Source organism: Sprattus sprattus, assembly GCF_963457725.1.
Source record: "Sprattus sprattus genome assembly, chromosome: 8".
In the NCBI taxonomy this organism is placed as follows: Eukaryota; Metazoa; Chordata; class Actinopteri; order Clupeiformes; family Clupeidae; genus Sprattus; species Sprattus sprattus.
This window is the reverse complement of record NC_137927.1, coordinates 9427041-9446475: the sequence shown is the minus strand read 5'-3', so window position 1 is coordinate 9446475 and position 19435 is coordinate 9427041. Positions and strand designations below refer to the sequence as shown.

General features: G+C 42.3%; 3 protein-coding genes across 4 annotated transcripts in view; 1 reads left to right on the top strand and 2 right to left on the bottom strand.

The window, feature by feature from the left end:
- Positions 1-341: 341 nt before the first annotated feature.
- LOC308368866 (WD repeat-containing protein 76-like) lies at positions 342-9591 on the top strand (the record flags this gene model as incomplete). Its single annotated transcript, XM_080843148.1, has 10 exons — positions 342-458; positions 1268-1333; positions 1502-1542; positions 1652-1805; positions 2175-2333; positions 2492-2607; positions 2733-2831; positions 3275-3427; positions 3675-3728; positions 9354-9591. The coding sequence occupies 10 exons, from the start codon at positions 342-344 to the stop codon at positions 9589-9591; spliced, it is 1197 nt and encodes a 398-aa protein (XP_080699274.1).
- A 688-nt stretch (positions 9592-10279) lies between these two features.
- Positions 10280-15440, bottom strand: LOC308369304 (uncharacterized protein). Its single transcript, XM_080843674.1, has 3 exons — positions 15372-15440; positions 12322-12564; positions 10280-12031 (listed from the first exon to the last, which is right to left on the bottom strand). Exons 1-3 carry the CDS (start codon positions 15373-15375, stop codon positions 11100-11102), a joined length of 1179 nt encoding a protein of 392 aa, XP_080699800.1. The 5' UTR covers positions 15376-15440; the 3' UTR covers positions 10280-11099.
- A 1302-nt stretch (positions 15441-16742) lies between these two features.
- znf710b (zinc finger protein 710b) overlaps positions 16743-19435 on the bottom strand; it is a 29807-nt gene continuing 27114 nt past the window's right edge. For both annotated transcript variants that reach the window (XM_080843265.1, XM_080843266.1), the window contains exon 5: positions 16743-18800. In XM_080843265.1, coding sequence (XP_080699391.1) covers positions 18622-18800 — 179 coding nt within the window. In that variant the 3' untranslated portion in view covers positions 16743-18621. The remainder of the gene's footprint in view (positions 18801-19435) is intronic.

The window sequence follows — 19435 nt, the reverse complement described above, 5'->3', positions numbered from 1 at the left end:
CAGGGCATAAAAAGAGCTATGTAATGTTCATTCTTGTTGTAGTGTTGTATTACTGTAAACCCTACCCTAATTGCCATGATCATTTCGATTTTCTCGGTGAAACATGTGACTTCAGAGCATAAAATCTGTGTTGGTCGTGACTGTAAAATAGTTTTTCACCATGAAGGCTTTTGAGACTTGTGCTCAACTGGGCCTGAAATCTCAGCGCTAAAAGTTGGTTCTGGGAGATTGAGTTGCCTACTAGATTTAGAACTAGACCATACCATAAAAACAGCTTTAGTTTTGGAGTGGACATAGCTTTGCTATTATGGAGTTAGCACTGAAAATTCTAGAATATCATCATGATAATTCTGTCCACCTGTTGTAGGGAGAAGGTTGTGAAAGAGGTCCTTCCTGCAAGGAAGTCACGACGTCTACAGAACCAAGATGCAGAACCCATGGAAATGCCGAAGCAGGAGGTGAGTGACTGATTGACAACTGACTGTTACTAGGCATTCATTTTATAAACATATCGAGAGGAGATATTCGGCAACATGTTGACGCATCAGGTTTGTCTGGGAAGTCCCGCCCCTCTACTTCCGGCCAATTTGATTTTGCCTCCAGAATCGGTCTGGCAAAGTGTATATGCCAGGTTTGTGGGGAATTGAAAGGATCCTTGTAGCCAATCACAAACTGGCTATTGGCTACCTGGCTATAACCTGGCGCGCCATTGGCGGATTTAAACTAACCACGACTACGTAACAAAAGCGACGGCAAACAGAGTTTGAAAACATTTGACAAGGAGGCCTCCGAAGCACAGCAAAACTTCGATACTGCTCTCGCGGCTGTCGTGGATGATTTCAAAGGCAAGTTTTCTTTGAAAACAGAACAGAAACTTACTTTGTTTTCAAAGTCACCTGTATCGTTGGTCTGATTGGTTAAAGGAGTGTCCAATTACGTGACTGAAGTGGACCGCCATTGCGTAGTTCGCCAGACTAACTGAGCAAATGAAATGCAGTGAAGGGGGCGGGTAATTGCCAGACAAGCATCAGGTATCGTGGCCGGAGAAGTTTTGGGGCTGTTCCTTCTGATGTACCTCCGTGTAGCTGTGAAAGTGATAATACTAACACAGCAGTGTATAGGCACACACATCTCTATATATATACATTAAAACATTTATAACTACACGGACACGCAAAGAAGCACTAATGCGTATTATAAACCCATCTAAATGTACACATACACGTAGGTATGTTCATGTGTTTTTGTGTTGCTATGGTAACTTTAGGTAAAGGAGCAAAGGCTGGAGGAGGATGGCCGACTCCCTGAGAGTCTGATCCGTCTGTGGACTGAGGTGTGTTATGATCTGCATTACAGGGGCAGTTTACCCTCGCTGAGTCGTATATATGGTGTTTATCGTATGCGTTTTGTTCAATTATGTCTGTTTATTATTGTTTCATCACGAACTGTACGTTATTGCTTTGGTGTAGATTTCATTCCTTATTCAATCCTGTTTTCCTAGCAACCTGTGAAGTACAACGGGAATAAAGTGGACCTAAAGATGTAGGTGGACAAACATTTACATAGGCGTGGTGTTAAAATTCAATTACAGTGCCTCATCATTACATGGTATCAGGCAGTCATTTCATGTGTTTGTGTTTGTGTGTGTCAGGTACAAGGAGGGCCTGCAGAAGATGCGCGTAGATGAGGAGCGAATGGTGAAGGTGGTTAAGGAGCGGATCTTCTCAGCAGCCTTCCACCCCTGTGCCAGCAGTCTACTCATGGCTGCCGGAGACAAGTGGGGCCACGTTGGCCTCTGCAACCTGGTTAGGGACACACACACGTGCAACATGCCCAGCATTTACAGGCTACCCTCAGATACACACACACACACACACACACACACATTAGGTCATAGCTCATCTTCACACACATACTCAAATCAGACTCCGCATACCTTAGCACCTAAAATGCACTTGGTACCACACACACATGCACACACACGCACTTGCGCACGGGCACACACACACACACACACAAACACACACACACACACAAACACAAACACAAACACACATGCCTCTGTATACACCTGATTTAACACGCACAATGAACAAACCTCACACACTTGGTGCTACCAATTATGACTTATTAACAGGAGTTGTGATTGTTTTTTCTGTCTGTGTCCCTTCAAGAAGGCTAACTGGGGCCACAAGGGAGTCCTGGTTTTCAAACCTCACACTAGGCCGGTCACCTACATGTCCTTCTCCAGGTCACGACCTTCAACCCTGATCACCACCAGTTACGATGGCACAGCGCGAGCAGGAGACATAGAACGAGCCGTGTTTGAAGAGGTTTGAGCTGCAATAGTTTCAAATGACATAGCATGTCATTGAATCAGGATGTATTTATGGTATGATGAAAATGAAACTACTGTGAAAGGGTAATAGAATGAAATTATTGTTAAGACAACAAACATAATCATGATCACTGATTTCCTCTTTGCTTTTAGGTATACCGCTCTGATAAGGGTCTGAAAGGCTTTGACTACCTATCACATGACTGCACCACTCTGCTCATAGGAGACGCAAAGGGAGATGTTGCCATTGTTGACACACGGACTCCAGGGTACGCCGCTTCGGAGTGTACTCCTCAAATGTGTTGCCTAGCCCTCATCAGCAAATTAAGACAAATTTGGTGTGTGTGTGTGTGTGTGTGTGTGTGTGTGTGTGTTTGTACATGTGTTTTCACAGGACATCACATGAATCTCTCCATGCAATGGAGCCAAACACTTTTCGCTGTGTCCATGTCCACCCTGTGCAGAAGCAGTATTTTGTGGTAGCTTTGAACAGGTGTGAATAACTGAATGTATATAACTGTAGTTATTATTTCTGTGTTTGTTTTACTTAAACCCTTTCTCTGTTAAGGAGGCCTTTAAGGCCTTTTGGACGACTATGTCAAAACATTCAGTCATATATGCACAAAACTACATATTCTGCAGTTGCTCAGTCTGCGTTCATTCTGTAATTAGGGCCCAGAAGAGCTTTTAGCTTTTAGCATTCTGAATTACCAATGTTTGAGCTTTAAGTGTAGTCTACTACAGTGGAGTTCACATCTATGACATGTGGAGCCTGAAGTAGAAACGGTTAACGGTTATCTAAAGAAATGGAATATAGTCATGTGTGTCACTTGGGTGTTGTCAGCGCCTTGCTCTACCAGTTGAGCGACTAGAACGTGTGTTGGTCAGTGTGCTCTTGGACTGGTTGGGTTCTAGTTTACTGCTGTGTGTTTACAGTGGAGTTCACATCTATGACGTGTGGAGCCTGAAGAAGCAGTCCACCAAGCCCGTGTCAGAGCTGAATGGTCACACGTGCAGCGTGTCCTACGCCTTTTTCTCTCCTGACACAGGAAACAGAGTACTCACCACCTGCTATGACGACAGACTGAGGTGTGTGTGTGTGTGTGTTTTAGCCTCTTATCACATTAAGCAACAACTTCAGGTGTGTGTGTGTGTGTGTGTGTGTTTCATCTTTCTTTCTCTCCTTCACCATTTTCATGGACAACAACCTTAGGCTGTAGTGAGACATGTGATGGCTGCTATTTATATATTAAAATGTTTTGCATTACATTATTTCCAGGCCTCAAAGAGTCTCTTGTTGGTTGTACCTTACTGATTTCCTCCTGTTGTCTCCCAGGGTGTTTGACACGTCACAGATGGTCTCCTCTGCTCCGCTGATGACCTCCATTAAGTGAGTGCTTTTGCAGGCAGACACACTTAAGTCTCTACTAAGCCTATAGACAAGTCCCTCCAGGATTCAGCGATCTTGCATTTTCACAAATTCACATTTATTTTGAGGAATTGACTTGTCTAAGTTGTTTTGTTATAGTATTTCAGGTTTAAAATGGAGAATAATTAATGTAAGAAGCTGGAAAAAGTAGGATGAAGGAATGCATGACAATCAAATATAATTTATTTCATTCATTCATGGTCCTTTTTGAGGCCAGTGTCTCTGAAAAAGTCAAACAAGACAAAGGAATAGCCACCAGTCAAGAGGGGGGAAACAAAGCTGATTTTATATGCAATTGTGTCTTTTTAGTATTTGAAAACTTGAAGACATTTTTATTTCACTTAAATAAATGTTTTCACTGTTAGTTTTAGTCTAGGTTTTCATTAACCATAATAACCCTGGTGTATATGTGAGCAAGCAAAATGTCTGGGCAACAAATGTTCTTGCATGTGTCTGTCTTCATATAGAGTCATGGCCAAAAGTTTTGAGAATGACACATATATGCATTTTCACAAAGTTTGCTGCTTCAGTAGGGCCTTATACATGTGCCACTGAGATCAGATCAGTTTATCGTATCGTATTCGCGTGTAGGTGTGAAGATTTTCAAGGGAAACGGCTCTTGTCGTTACCTGTATACATGTGCAAAATGTGAAGCGGTTACATTGCCTCGGGCATGCGCAAAGACCACGGAGATGTGCTCCCACCTGGTTTGTTTACTAACAACATCAACGTGGATCCGCATCGGGCACAGGCAGTGTAGTGGCTTAAAGTTCCCTTCTTTCTATCAGCATATAGTTCTTAATATTTTCTTTGAATAACCACTCTCGGATGGAAAGAAAACGAGTCTACGCGTGGATGTGTTTCAACAACGGTAGAAAACTGTGTTTGCTCCGTCTTTTACTGGACTCATAATTATATGACAGTGGTATTAGTTACAGTTGAGACACCCGAAATAACTTGCATGCGCAGCAATCCTGAGACGTGATTTTTAGTTTGCACATGAATACTAACATCTTCTTTGATCCCAGGAAATTTGAGCACATAACCCATCTCCCTTACGGAGATATTGGCGAAAGTTAACCTACTTCATTGCAAACGTCTAGTTTTTCAAACGTGTCTAGTTTTTGTGCAGTAGTGAATAGAGTCTCAGTCTACTACACCATACATAGCATATCATGTTTGTAGAAAATGATTAAGGTGCAACAAATGCCAATAAGCATATTTCAATTAAATGATGCACATTGCAAGCAAAATGGTGCGGCTGGAGCACAGGGAGGGACAACGGTGACGCAGTTTGGATGTAGCGACAAACATTTATGTGCTGTAACAAACAGTGTTAACCAGTATGTGAGTAACGTGGCTTTTATTAAAACATAGCGTGTGTAATGTGTAGCTATTTCATTCCGTTTATTAACCTTTCCGGCTGTCTGTATTACTAGCCAGCAGCAGACGTAACGGAAAGGGAGCATTTTACTCCCCAGCAATCTCTCTACAAACTTCCATATAGACGCGGGATCAGCAGAGGAAAATCTACTTTCCTTTTGGGAGAAACCAGGCCAGTCGTTCCCACGACTACAGCACCTTGCAAAACGAATTATATGCGTTCCAGCAACAGGTGCTGCGAGTGAGCGCTCCTTCAGTGCAGCAGGGCGCGTTATAGAAGCCAGGCGAGAGCGCCTGAATCCTGACACTGTAGATGCTATTTTATTCCTGCATAGTGCTAAGACAAATTCTAAATAGAAGGAAGGTAAGGCATATCAGCAGAGGTATATTTTGGTTACATTAGGATGGCTACGTTTATAGCTTGCGTTTTGGGCGCACCACAATGCCAAGAAGTTTGTCGCGACTGTAATGGCATATTTCATTGTGGGGGTGATTGATAGTTTAAGGCTTACGAGACACGGTGTTTTCCGATGTTTTACTGAGTCCTCTCTGTCTCTATCACACACACACACACACACACACACACACACACACACACACACACACACACACACACACACACACTAACGGAAGCAAAAAAGGTTTAAATTAAGTGACATCCCTCAAATGTCGCGTCTCCCGCAAACCTGCAAACTATGAGTCAGCTGTCAGTATTGGAAGAAGCCTTAACGTCTCGAAGATGAAACTTCCTGGGTTATTTTGTTTCGTTAGGCTATTAGTTATATTTTAAAACAGCCAGTCATTGTAGCCTACCACTCATGGAATAAGGAATTTCAAAGAGATGATGGAGTGAACTTTCTAGCCTCCTGTCACCGTCTCCCCCCAGTCACGCACGGCCTCCCCCATGACACATCGGCCTGATTTGACACGCCCTTTTCTAAGACGAATGAACGTGGTAAACCACCTCTCTCGAAAGGCTCAGACGATCGGCGGAAAAACTAACGGTTTACATCTAGACCCCTTATACATGAGGCAATTGTAACACGTTCGCGAGTTTCTATCGTGGTAGGCGCAATGTAACAGCTTTACATTGACGCATGTATAAGGGGCTAGTGTCTTTAGATATTTTTGTCAGATGTTACTATGGAAGGCTGAAGTATAATTAAATATACTAGTGCAGTGCCCGTAGGAATCATGCATTCTGTAGTGTTAGCAGACGTAGGTGTAGCTGTTGGGTAGTGTAATAGCAAGACATATTTGCACTCCACATAGGTACAGGTTACACTGAAGTATTATTGTGATGCATGTTTCCTTTTCATTAAGAAATGTTTTAATGTTAGCCTTTTTGGAGATATACCAACAAATAAAGTTTGAGATTATGTAGTGGATGCAGTTGAATATAGATGTCAACGTTGCTGTCTAAACTATAAACTCAATGTCATAAAGAAAGAAATTATTTAAAATGAAGTTATGGTTGAAATAGGATCACTTCTTTATTGTAAGGGTAAGTGTAGGGTAAGAATGGTCATGCAGTTGGACTCAAAGGTAGGTTAATTTTATTGAATGTATGTAGCCTACTGTACTGTATGACTTTGATGATGCTAGCTTTGACAGCCCACTCTCAGACAGATCGTAAGCTAATAAATGTCCTTACAATGGGAACACAGTTTAAATACTCTGACTGGAGATGGCGTTACTATCCCCCACCCGAATTCAGTGCAGGACTGGGAGGATAACATGACAACGTGGCCCAACATAATTTACAGCGAGATTTGCGCTTACTGGAGATGGCGTTACTATCCCCCACCCGAATTCAGTGCAGGTCTGTGAGGATAACATGACAACGTGGCCCAACATAGCTTACAGCGAGATTTGCGTGTATTTCGTGGACTCCATACCAACAGATGGGAAAGCAATGGACAATCTGAAAGCCTCCGAGGCTTATCAATAAGCTACCATTTGTAGCGGTGTATAATCAAACGATAACCCATAGTGCCTAACGCAAACGATAAAATAGAAATATCTCGCGAACTATGAATTCAGAGAGAGAGTTGTATAGAGTAAAATTCATGCGTTTTGCATATGCCATGAATAAGTGCTGTAATCACAGTTAGCCTACATTTCAACCATGCTTATGAAATGAGTTTGCCAAGTTGTAAGTCAAATAAGTGCAGAAATGTACTGTAAAAATACGCTATACTAATAAACAATATGAATATTTTTGATGGATTACTATTCCCTGTCTGTTAGATGACTGTACAACTCTAGACATTACTTTGAAACTTAATATAAAGAAGCTTAAAAATAAACGAATAGATAAAATCAATCACTGTTTTAAGATTACCTGAGCAAAAGTCTGTATCTGTTCACCAAGAAGAATTTGAATGCGGACCTCCTTATCGTATCCAACGCTATTCTGAACTTTGAGTGAAGGCACGCGTATATTGTTTGATTGTGACGTCATTTCGGTGCACAATCGGTCAGTGGGACTTGCTACGGGAAACGATAACCCATAGTGCCTACGGGAAATGGTAAAATACAAATATCTCGCGAACTATGAATTCAAAAATCTTCAAAATCAAGGATGCACAGGTTCATGACATGCGTAAGCTACATGCGAAATCTCATAAATAACGTAACTACCATCAGGGAGATACGCCCTAGACGGACACACAGAGATTTCTGGATTTATAGATAGATTTAATAAGTGTCACTGGCTTTTATTGGCAATTACATGAAGTTAATGCAAAAAGTCAATATGTGCAGTTTTGACTTTTTTTTTCAAGACCTCTGCAATCCGCCCTGGCATGCTGTCAATTAACTTCTGGGCCACATCCTGACTGATGGTTGCCCATTCTTGTATAATCACTGCTTGGAGTTTGTCAGAAATAGTTTTTTTTTGTTTGTCCACCCGCCTCTTGAGGATTGACCACAAGTTCTCAATGGGATAAAGGTCTGGGGAGTTTCCTGGCCAATGGACCCAAAATATCAATGTTTTGTTCCCCGAGCCACTTAGTTATCACTTTTGCCTTATGGCAAGGTGCTCCATCATGCTGGGAAAGGCATTGTTCATCACCAAACTGTTCCTGGATGGTTGGGAGAAGTGGCTCTCGGAGTATGTTTTGGTACCATTCTTTATTCATGGCTGTGTTCTTGACAAAATTATGAGCGAGCCCACTCCCTTGGCTGAGGAGCAACCCCACACATGAAGGGTCTAAGGATGCTTTACTGTTGGCTTGACACAGGACTGATGGTAGCTCTCACCTTGTCTTCTCCGGATAAGCTTATTTGCAGATGCCCCAAACAATCGGAAAGGGGATTCATCATTGAAAATGACTTTACCCCGGTCCCCAGCAGTTCAATCCCTGTACCTTTTGCAGAATATGAGTCTGTCCCTGATGTTTTTCCTGGAGAGAATGGCTTCTTTGCTGCCCTTCTTGACACCAGGCCATCCTCCAAAAGTCTTCGCCTCACTGGGCGCGCAGATGCACTCACACCTGCCTGCTGCCATTCCTGAACAAGCTCTGTGCTGGAGGTGACCCGATCCCGCAGCTGAATCATGTTTAGGAGACGGTCCTGGCGCTTGCTGGACCAAAACATCCTCCGAGAGCCACTTCTCCCAACCATCCAGGAACAGTTTGGTGATGAACAATGCCTTTCCCAGCATGATGGAGCACCTTGCCATAAGGCAAAAGTGATAACTAAGTGGCTCGGGGAACAAAACATTGATATTTTGGGTACATTGGCCAAGAAACTCCCCAGACCTTAATCCCATTGAAAACTTGTGGTCAATCCTCAAGAGGCAGGTGGACAAACAAAAAAAACTTTTTCTGACAAACTCCAAGCATTGATTATGCAAGAATGGGCCGCCATCAGTCAGAATGTGGCCCAGAAGTTAATTGACAGCATGCCAGGGCGGATTGCAGAGGTCTTGAAAAAGAAGGGTCAAAACTGCACATATCGACTTTTTACATTAACTTCATGTAATTGCCAATAAAAGCCATTGACACTTATTAAATATTTTTAATTATACTTCAGCCTTCCATAGTAACATCTGACAAAAATATCTAAAGACACTGAAGCAGCAAACTTTGTGAAAATGCATATTTGTGTCATTATCAAAACTTTTGGCCACGACTGTACATGTTACATACAGTGCATACATAACATACTGTTATGTACCACCTGTTTTGTTGGTGACAGTCACAACATGCAGACCAAGCTGCAGGCTGTGTGGGACCCCAGGCAGGAGGACTGCTTCGTGGTGGGCAGCCTGGAGCAGCCGCGCAGGATAAAGGTGTTCCACGAGAGTGGCCAGGTGGTCCACACGTTCGACAGTCAAGATCACATGACCACGGTGTGCTCCATCACAGCCTTTCACCCCAGCAGGGCGGCGCTACTTGGGGGGAACACCGGGGGCAGGCTTCATGTCTTCACCTAGGGATTACCCCCACTGACACCAGCCCTTGTTCTCTGTTGTTCTTTGGTTGGTAGGTGTGGTTCGATTTCAGGCCATTTGAATCATTGACAGTTTCATCAAATAAGTTGAACACATCAAACGTGTTCATATTTATGTATGTTTTATTGCTCTGTTATTGCTGAAATAGAATAGACTAAGCTTTGTGGATTTAATGGATAAAGATTGAACAAGACTGTGGATTCTGCAGAAGAACACCTAAACTACACTGAAGACCAAACCTTCTTTCATGTCTTTTAGGGATGAACCATGCAACTGCTTTATATAATTCAGTGGCTGAACCATTTCAGTTTATTCTTTAACACCTAGCATAGCAACTGCAAATCATTTAAAAACTTTGGTAGATTTGAGTATTTTTGAGAACTTGCATTGAAGCAGTTATATTTGTTTCCCCTGGAAGTTAAAGTATAAGTCTTAGAAGTGGGTCCTGGTAGTAATGATTTATTTATAGTACAATCAGAACCCAAAAATGACTTAACAAGGATTAACATGTCGAACATCGAGAACACATCATCAAGTCAGTCACAAAACAGAAGACAGAATGAAACATCGACTCAACTAACCTCCAGGTTGTCTTGGAATTCTCTCAAGTGCGACCTTAGTTTGTTGGTCATAATCAGGCAGTAATGTTTTTGAGTTCTGTGCCTCTTCATATGGCTTCACCTACTATATGTGAGCAATCTAAGTCTGGGCATCAAATGTTCTTGCATGTGCCTGTCTTTACATACATGTTACATACATACTTTACATGTAATTATCAGGCAGTATTGTGTTTGCATTCATACTGCTTCGCCTACTGCCTGTACCAGGGATGGAATCACATCTTGCCTCTGATCTACAGAGCGTGTCTTGCATAGGAAAGGACTAAGGTGGTTGCTTACTTCACCCATGCACAGAACCTACAATAAATGTGGGTCACTTTAACTTTTGTAAGGGAAAACTTTCTTCTTTTTTTTTTTTTACAGATACAGAATATATTGACAGAATAGAGGTAAATGCAAATATATGCAATCATTTCATGAGTGTCTTTTCACTAAACGATATCTGAACTACAGGAAGCAATCACTTTTAGCTGCTGAGGGAAGACCTCCTCATGTTTTGTTCGTATGTGAATATAAAAAAAAAGTAGTTTCACCTAGAAAATGATAGTAACTGTACACATGATCAGTGTCCTGCAGTTTAAAATGACCGAGTCCAAGTCCCTGAATGCCCAATGGATTGATACATTACCCAAGTAAACCACAATCTTACAAAGATTTGTCAACAGTTTAAAAACCTTAATACGGGGAAGAATAAGCCCCTAGTGTATTAACTGATAACTTGGTTTAATTTGGAGGGTAATTCGAACTGTGAGCTGGTGCATGACAATCCCGCCAATGCTGTGTCTGAAAAGCATAAAGCAACAGAAATGATCTGCCAAGTTGCCTATTTCAATGTCCCATCTCTCCTTCAAAAAAAAGCAGCCACCTTCTTTATGAAGGCACTTTTGGCTTCTTCTGCTTCTTGGCCTTCCCCCTGATGCCTTCCTGCTCGTGGAGGACCTGGTGGTTGAGCAGCGAGCCCAGCTTGTGCAGGTTCTTGCCGCAGATGCTGCAGACGTACTGCCCGTTGTCGTGCACCTCGCTCTGGTGCGCGTTCAGGGCCCGCGCCGAGTCGTAGGACTCGCTGCACAAGGAGCACTTGTGCAGCCGCTGGGCCATGTGGATGACAATGTGCTTCTCCAGGAAGTGAAGCTCCCGGAACGCCTTCTTGCATATGTTGCATCGGTACACCCCGAGTCGGTTGGGACCCAGAGAGGATGTCTGTGCAGCCACAGGCTTTCTGGTCTCTTCAATTACCTGCTGTAAGTAAGTGGCCTGTTGGACACGAGAAGCTTGCAGGAACGCTTTTCGATTCAGCTTCGACATCCTAATTTTATCCCTATTCCCCTTTGGCTTGACTACGGGCCTCTCTGTCTGCTGTTCAATAGACATCTGCGGCTCTGGCGTCTCACGTTCCGTCTTTTCGGGTTTCTTTTTGCCTTTCCGCTGAACACTTTTTGGCTGTGACCGACGGCCGCGTCCCTTGACGGGTGGCGACAGAGAAGCACGTGGCTGTGCCTGTCTCTTCTGTTCCTGCGCCATATCGCTGCCCTTGTGATGCACTCGGAAGTGGCCCTGCAGGGCCCTGTCTGAGGCAAAGCGCAGGGGACAACAGGGGCACTGGTGCGTCTTGCCCACATTGTGGATGGTCATGTGGGCACTCTGAGCCGCCTGGGACGGAAAGGTCATCTGACAGAGGTTGCAGTCGAGCGACGTGTCCCTCAGGTGGACTCTCTGGTGCACTTTCAGGCCTGTGACAGATATACACAGCTTATCGCAGACAGGGCAGTACAGCTTTTCCGGTGTCTTTCGTTTCCTTTTAACTGGAGAGAAGACGCAAGAGAGAAACAACAGTTCAGGACAAAATATGAACAATGCATGAACAAATGTTATCAGGTTTCGCATGTTTTTTTTTGGCCTGGATAAGAACTTACTATAATAACTATAATAACTGCTTGCATTGAACATTGAACATTTAAAAAAAAAAAAAACATTATCGTATACATTAAGACAAGATCTTAATTAATATGACTGTACATGATCAGTCAGTTTTGTCACATTGCTCCCCAACTTGTTCCAGACTATATAACTGAAATGTTTTCACAAAGCTCACCTGGTTGTACAGTTGGATGCAATTCATCATCAGAGCTGGATGCTTCAAGCTCCACTGGAGCCCCAAACCCAAAGTCATGATCTACTACAAGGGTGTCACTGTCTGATTCTTCTTCAGCGAGGACGGCTGATAGGCCATTTGAACCACTGAATTGTGAACTGTCCATTGAAAACACCTCGACGATCTTAAACTGTCTCTCCTCCTCAGGATACATCTCGCTGTGGTCTACCATCTCCTCCAATTCTGACGGAAAACAAAGTTGAATTAAAAAAAAAAGCACACAAGCAAAATGTTTTAATTCAAAAGGGACACATTTAATTAAAAAAAAATTGTGAAGACACACGAGACAGCTACCATCCAAACATCATTTTCTAGACTTTTCAGACTTCCTGGCCTATTATGATGACATATAGCAGGCCATATTTTTTGTCTTTTCCTTTCTTTCACTTTTTCACTTCACCAATCCACATGAAACTTGGTATGGTTGAAGCACCACATGGCAGATCCAGAAGACAAGGTTTGTTTCCCTAGTAGTGCGATTCCCATGCTACTAGCACCCCCTTAAGTAGGGGGAAGGTTCAAAGGCCTTTTTGGGCAATAGCTCAAAATACATTTGGCAAAATCAGGTTTTTAGGAGCAGTATTTCCCTAGCTCATTATGATTAATTTGTGGAGTGGTGCCACCTAGTGAATAATGTTCAAAGGAAACATCTAGCACTACTGTAGTAGCCTGGATACCATACCGAACCCCGCCCACAAAATTTTAGGTCAGGAAGTTCGGTCTGGCTCTGTGCAGTTGGGGAGACAGTATCAGAAGGCAGGATTCTGCTGGACCAATCAAATTGTCAGGGCTAGCTTTATACGATGATGGACAGATTATCAACCAACGCTTGAGTTGAATTAACAGTAGATTCGAAATTGTACCAAGATGGCGGCGTCTCGGGAGCCTGTTAGTGGGAAATATTTTAAGTGAATTATGCTATCTACACAACTTTTTTAAGTCTACATTGACTCGGTTAGTTGAGTATGTTCAACACGAATGTTGCAGAGGATTGTAGGTCTAAACTGAAGTGCTCTAGACCATTATTGTTAGGTTCTTGCTAACGCTTAGACCAAGAATCCATTGAAACACATAGTAGCTAGCCAGCCTTGCTGCTTAGAAGTATGACGTGAGCAGGCATATCTCACAGATATCGACAGCGCATTCATTTTGAAAGAGGAACAGAGAAACGCGATCAACGCATTTGTCAGTCGAAAAGATGTTTTTGCCGTCCTTCCCGCGGGATCAGGTAAAAGTTTTAATGTATCAGATGGTCATACTACGTTGCTCTGATTGGTTCTAGGTATCCAATTGAGCGAAGAGGCATTTTTTTTTACCCTGGTTAGTTGAAACACGCCCCATAATCACAGCCCAATGGGTCAGTATCAGACTCATATTCTGACTAGAATAATGAGTATGACATCGTCAGGCTACTTCTCTAGCTGATATCTTCAGACAAATTCCCCTGCATCACAGACAAATTCTTTGAGCGTACAACGCATTTTGTGAAGTTTCTTCCATATGGGTGTGCCGCGACTGACATTTCAATATCTCAAGAGCCGCTTAAGCTAACATTTTGTAATTTGGTATGATTATTGTTGGCTACATTTGCTCACTTCACCTAAAGCTAATTTGGCTCACTCAACAAAATGGCCGCCAACAGCAAGCAGCCAACCAAAATTCAGCAGTCAAGAAGACGTTCTACTAGACTGAAGAGCGTTTACTAGACTGAGTATATGAATATATCGAGTCACAGAGAAGTCCCAAACCTAAACCCATAAAATGCTGATTGTTATAGAAATTTGAATTTTGTCAATATTAACACCGGCATTGATGCGTTTTATCACAGTTCAGTCCTATCATTTTGTTTACAGCTCAAAAAACTAATTTTGGGGTGCACCTACACTTCAAACTTATTGATATTATAGTGTATACCCCTGTTCTGTTATAAATGCTGACATGTGTAGGCCTATACGTAGCATTTTCTATGCATTTAGTATTGTATTCAAACATATTCTTGCCTTTAACTCATAACCCTAAATTTAATATATACATGCATATCTTTCAAAACTTTGTAAATAAATGGCAAGCACAGTCATGTAATGAAGCTCATATGGTTGCTTGTGTAGATGTGAATTTCACAAAATGCTCAAATTTAGCAAGAGCACTCATCCTCATTCAGAAGACATGTTACAGCAGAATTGAATTCACAGGTACTGCTTCACACCACATCAGTATAAAGCCACATCCTACCAGTAGTTCCTTATCCTTACATTTTCACTCAGATTAAAAACAAACATTTAAGTGATTTGAAGTCAGAAACCTAATCATTTCAAGATGCCACTATTGTCTTGGAAAAGAAAATATCTTATTTCACTTAATTCTTGCTAATTCTCCGACTTTATGAGGTACATCTAGTTCTGGTAGACAGAGACCGTCTAAATATCTGATCTAAATCCTCTCTGAACTACAAAATTCCCTTTCTCTCTCGATTTACAGCCTGGCGTTAAAGTGGCTAAATAAGTTAATTGACCTTTTTTTGGTTAACTTCTACCGGTCATAGAAGTTAAACTGTGCGAAATAAGCAGTGGACACAACTAGGATATCTCTATACAATTAGTCATGGTCATCTATCACTGGCTAGCCAGCCAACGAGTTAACTTTTTTCTCTTTACAAAAAAACCGTTTCCTTAAGACTTCGAACCAACAGCACACCAAGTTACTTTGGTAAGGTAGGGAGGTGAGTAAAACATTTTTTTTAATTGGTGCATACTAGTTGTCTTGCGTGTGTTTTGTCAAATGTAAACAAGCAATTCACAAAGGATTGGAAAAATTGTTCGAGATAGCTAGCATAGCTAAACTGGCATGCCATCCCCACGTCTGGGGCCATCTTGGTGCTAGTTACATTGATAGCCACGTTTCGTTGCAAAAATATGAAATTATCTCATGGGTAAACAGATTGTAAGATAAATAACTGTAATCAATAGGTTTTTTATTTCATCGTTACTTACCCATTTCAGCTCTGTTTTTAACTTCTAAAGATCATCAAGTTTAGCCCAGTTTCGCGCTGCAAACGAAGTTCTTCTTTTAGGGGAATCACTCGTATTGCCGACTGATTTTTGGTGCAGTGTCGCCACCTTAAGATAAGGAGTGTAGTGTACATGTTAGGATGGGATGAATTCATTTGTTACGTTGGCCAGCTTAAAAGCTTACGATTTTATGTTATTGCATGATTTCACAGTGAAATGTCTTTATAATTTCATGAAGATACCACTGAAGTATTAATTCCCTAAAGCTTACCAATATTGATTGTGTTGAGTAAGCACACTTAGTATAACAATAAAGTGCACTTGTTTTCAGTTAAAATCCACCAGAGTTAAAAATGAATACTCACTTAATACTAACATTTCCGCAAGTAAGAGATCTACGTATAGGGGCAAAGATTCATGTCCTAAATGTAATGTTTCAAAAATAAGAATGTGCAAAACTTCCCCAGACCTACTGAAGTTAACGCAAAGCAGCATTTGGTACTGCGAATCTAGTCAGATGTGTGTGAGTATGTGTGTAAGGCTTAAGTTCGTTTTTTCCCTTGCCATTGTTGGGGGTATAGGCCCATGGCTCTTTAAAGCACCTTGACACAATGGCCAGTGTCACCATCACAATATCAAACACACGAGACACGATGCCACCATCACAGCCATCAGCAACCTACATGACGGATATTCCCTCTGAGGTATCTCAGGCCTGTGGTAGATAGGCTATGTGATCAGGACTTCCAGAAAATCACTCTTGTATTTACTCCTAATGAAAAATGTGTGTACGATTGAATTGTTACCTGCTATCTACTCAGTCATAGAAATCTCATATGGCCATTGTGGTAGTTCACTTTCTAGGACGTACCAAATACTCTTGATTCATCTCAGGACCATGGCCAGATTGAACAACATTTAAATTAATCTTTTCACACATTCCTCTCAGAACTGGGTTTCTTCTTAGTCTATTGAATTAGTAAATTTCCTTCCAGTGTATTGAAATTCAAACCATGCAAGTCCAGTGGGAAATAACAGTTTGTATCTGTCTATCAAGGATAGTAACCTACTCATAACCGAAAATCAAAAGATACCAGATAGAAGAAATGTAAGACAAAAAATGATTGTAGATGCTCCAACACCCTCCCTCACTAGTATGTCTGTGTGTGCCCAGATGATAATTTCCCTAAGTTCTTCAGCGGTGCTCAGGATGACCCCTTGGGAAGTTACTTCTGCTCTGGCTGCTGGCGTTTCTTGTATGTTCACCACACACACACACACACACACACACACACACACTTCAATCACATTCATTCAATGAACACTTAAAACATACAACGCCACTAGAGTGTCTGAACTAGAGAATCTTTATTAAATAACCAGGAGTGAATTTTCAAAGTCGGTTGCACTACTCATAACCAAAAGAGAAGACAAGCCATCCATCCATTTTGTGAGTTTGAATAACAGACGGATGTATCTCCCAAAGAGCATAGCTGCACAGACTGCCGTGCCTCCCTCTTCCTCTCTCTCTCTTTTCTTCTTTCTTTCTTTTGCAAACATACAAACATTCAGACCTCTCCTACCCAAAGGCAGGGCAGAATAGCCTGGCAACCAGCATGAAAAAAAAAAAGCCTCATAAACTATCTACAGAGTGGGCAGATGGCAGTTGGGAGCAGAAAGTAGTGATGAAATGATGAGTTCTTACACAAAGGGTCAAAGGTCAAGTTTGTGTCTCAGAAGAGAACAGAGAGGGTGGGTGAATTCAATTCAGTCCATTAGCCGCTAATTCTAGTGCTAGTCTATACTGGAAGCTGTAACAGAAACAAACAAAAAAAAAATCTCTTTTCCCATAAACAAAATGAAGTCCAAGACTAGGTTTAAGGCTTAACCAGAAAACCAGCCGAAAGGAAGGTTAGTGGCTAAATACTTGAATTGAGTCCTCTTTTCCCCATTTATAAGTGTGTTTCCATCAAAAAGTGCAAAATAAATAGCATTTAGTAACAAGGGACTTATCTCTTCTAATTGGACTCTGATTTGAAATTGCAGTCCCTCAGGTGACCAAATACTGAACATGAACGGGTATCAGAAATCTGAACTTTCTAGAACAACCTCAGCAATCAAACAAAGCAGCTACCAGAAGGAATGGAGAAGGATCACAAGTTCTTGCTAACAATGGAAGTTAGTCCATGAAGAGCTAAATTACTACACTTGAGACCTAGAGTTAAGTACACTGTTTTTTTTCTCTCCGAGATAGCTCACAGTACTAAACCAGTAGGCTTCATAGGACCTGACAATGCAGGGTCCCAGGACACGGGTTAGACATAGTTGGTTGTTTTCGGGTGTTGTTGTGGGTAGTTGGTGGCGTCGGGTTACTGATTGTTTGGGGTAAGGTGTATATTCTGGCTTACGGCAAGAGCTTTGGTAAAGGGGGTAAACAGCAAACGCACTCTCATCCTTTACCTCAGTCAGACACTCACACACACACACACACACACACACACACACACACACACACACACACACACACACACACACACACACACACACACACACACACACACTCTCACTCTCACTCTCACTCTCACTCTCACTCTCACTCCATACTTATCATTTGCACACCATTTTTCACATGCATTCTCTCACCAAAATAACATGACAGGTGGATTATGGCAGATGGAAAAGAGTCCTTTAAATATTTGACTTCTAATATGACCACAATGCAAATGCACGTTTTTCTTTTTTTGTTTAATATGTCGCAGGAACACCAAACTAGGACTTCCTGTGTATGTAACTGCAGTTTGAAACAGTCTCAGCGCTGTTCACTTTCAGAGGGTCCATCAACTGCCTGAGCAGGAAACAGGAAAGTCTTGTGGGTAAAGGTGTTTGTCCAGACTCATAGTCCCTCAGCAGAAACAGGGCCGGAATGGCGGCGCGGTGAGGAAACAAAGCAAAGATGGCTGCCCTCCACAGCCCCCACTGTAATTCCCTGGGGTTGAGTTCTGGTTCACACAGGGTCTGTAAGCGCCAATGCTGGCAGCAGGTTCATGTGGTCATTTGTGTGTGTGTGTGTGTGTGTGTGTGTGTGTTTGTATGTGTGTCGTGTGTGTGTATTCATGTGTGTGTGCATGAGAGAGACTGTGTTGCGTAGTAGAGGTCAAGAGTGGGGTGGGGACTCAGGGGGAGTGTTGTGGGCATGAGGTGGGGGTGAGGTGGGGGGGCAGTTCTTCTGCTCTCAGGCTGAGTTGAAGTTCCCCACATCTTTGCCGAAGTTGTAGTAGTCCAGCTCCTGGATGGCCACCTCGGACAACTTGGTGAGGTTGGGCGCATCGTTGTTCTCCATATTCTCGGGAGGAGCAAAGTCAAAGTTCTCTTCTTCATAGTCCTCCTGTGGCTCTAGCTCTGGTGGAGGTTCTATATGGACATAAACACCCATGTTAACACAAACATGCAGTGTATATCTATTTTAACACATGCATGCAGTGTACATTTATGTGGACACATACATGCAGTGTATATCTATGTTAACACATAAATGCAGTGTTTATCTATGTTAACACATACATGCAGTGTACACAAGTTGAGCATCTGAGCCTGTCTGAGCATAAATAAAAATACTGTAACGTATCCACACAGCTGAAATGCATGTTTTTGTTCTTGCCCTAGAATTTGATGTATTTCTGTGGGAGTGGGACACTGTGTGCCATGTGCATGACTATGTGAGGTTATGAACATGTCTGTCTGAGTAAAGACTACCACGGCATGCTTGACCTGAGCCGTACGTGAGAAACCTTAATGAGAGAGCAGTGTTGCAGTGTTTGACCTTCATGAGTGAACGCTTGTGTGCGCCAGCATACGCATGTGAGCTGGCTCACTACATCCATCTTGGAAGATGCCCATTCAGCCGTTGGTATTCCTGTGTGTGTGTGTGTGTGTGTGTGTGTGTGTATTTGTTTGCTTGTTTCTACATGTCCATCTGAAGAGATATCCATGAAGTACATGTATGTTTCTGTATGTGCACACGCCTCAGCGTGTATTTGCATGTGGGC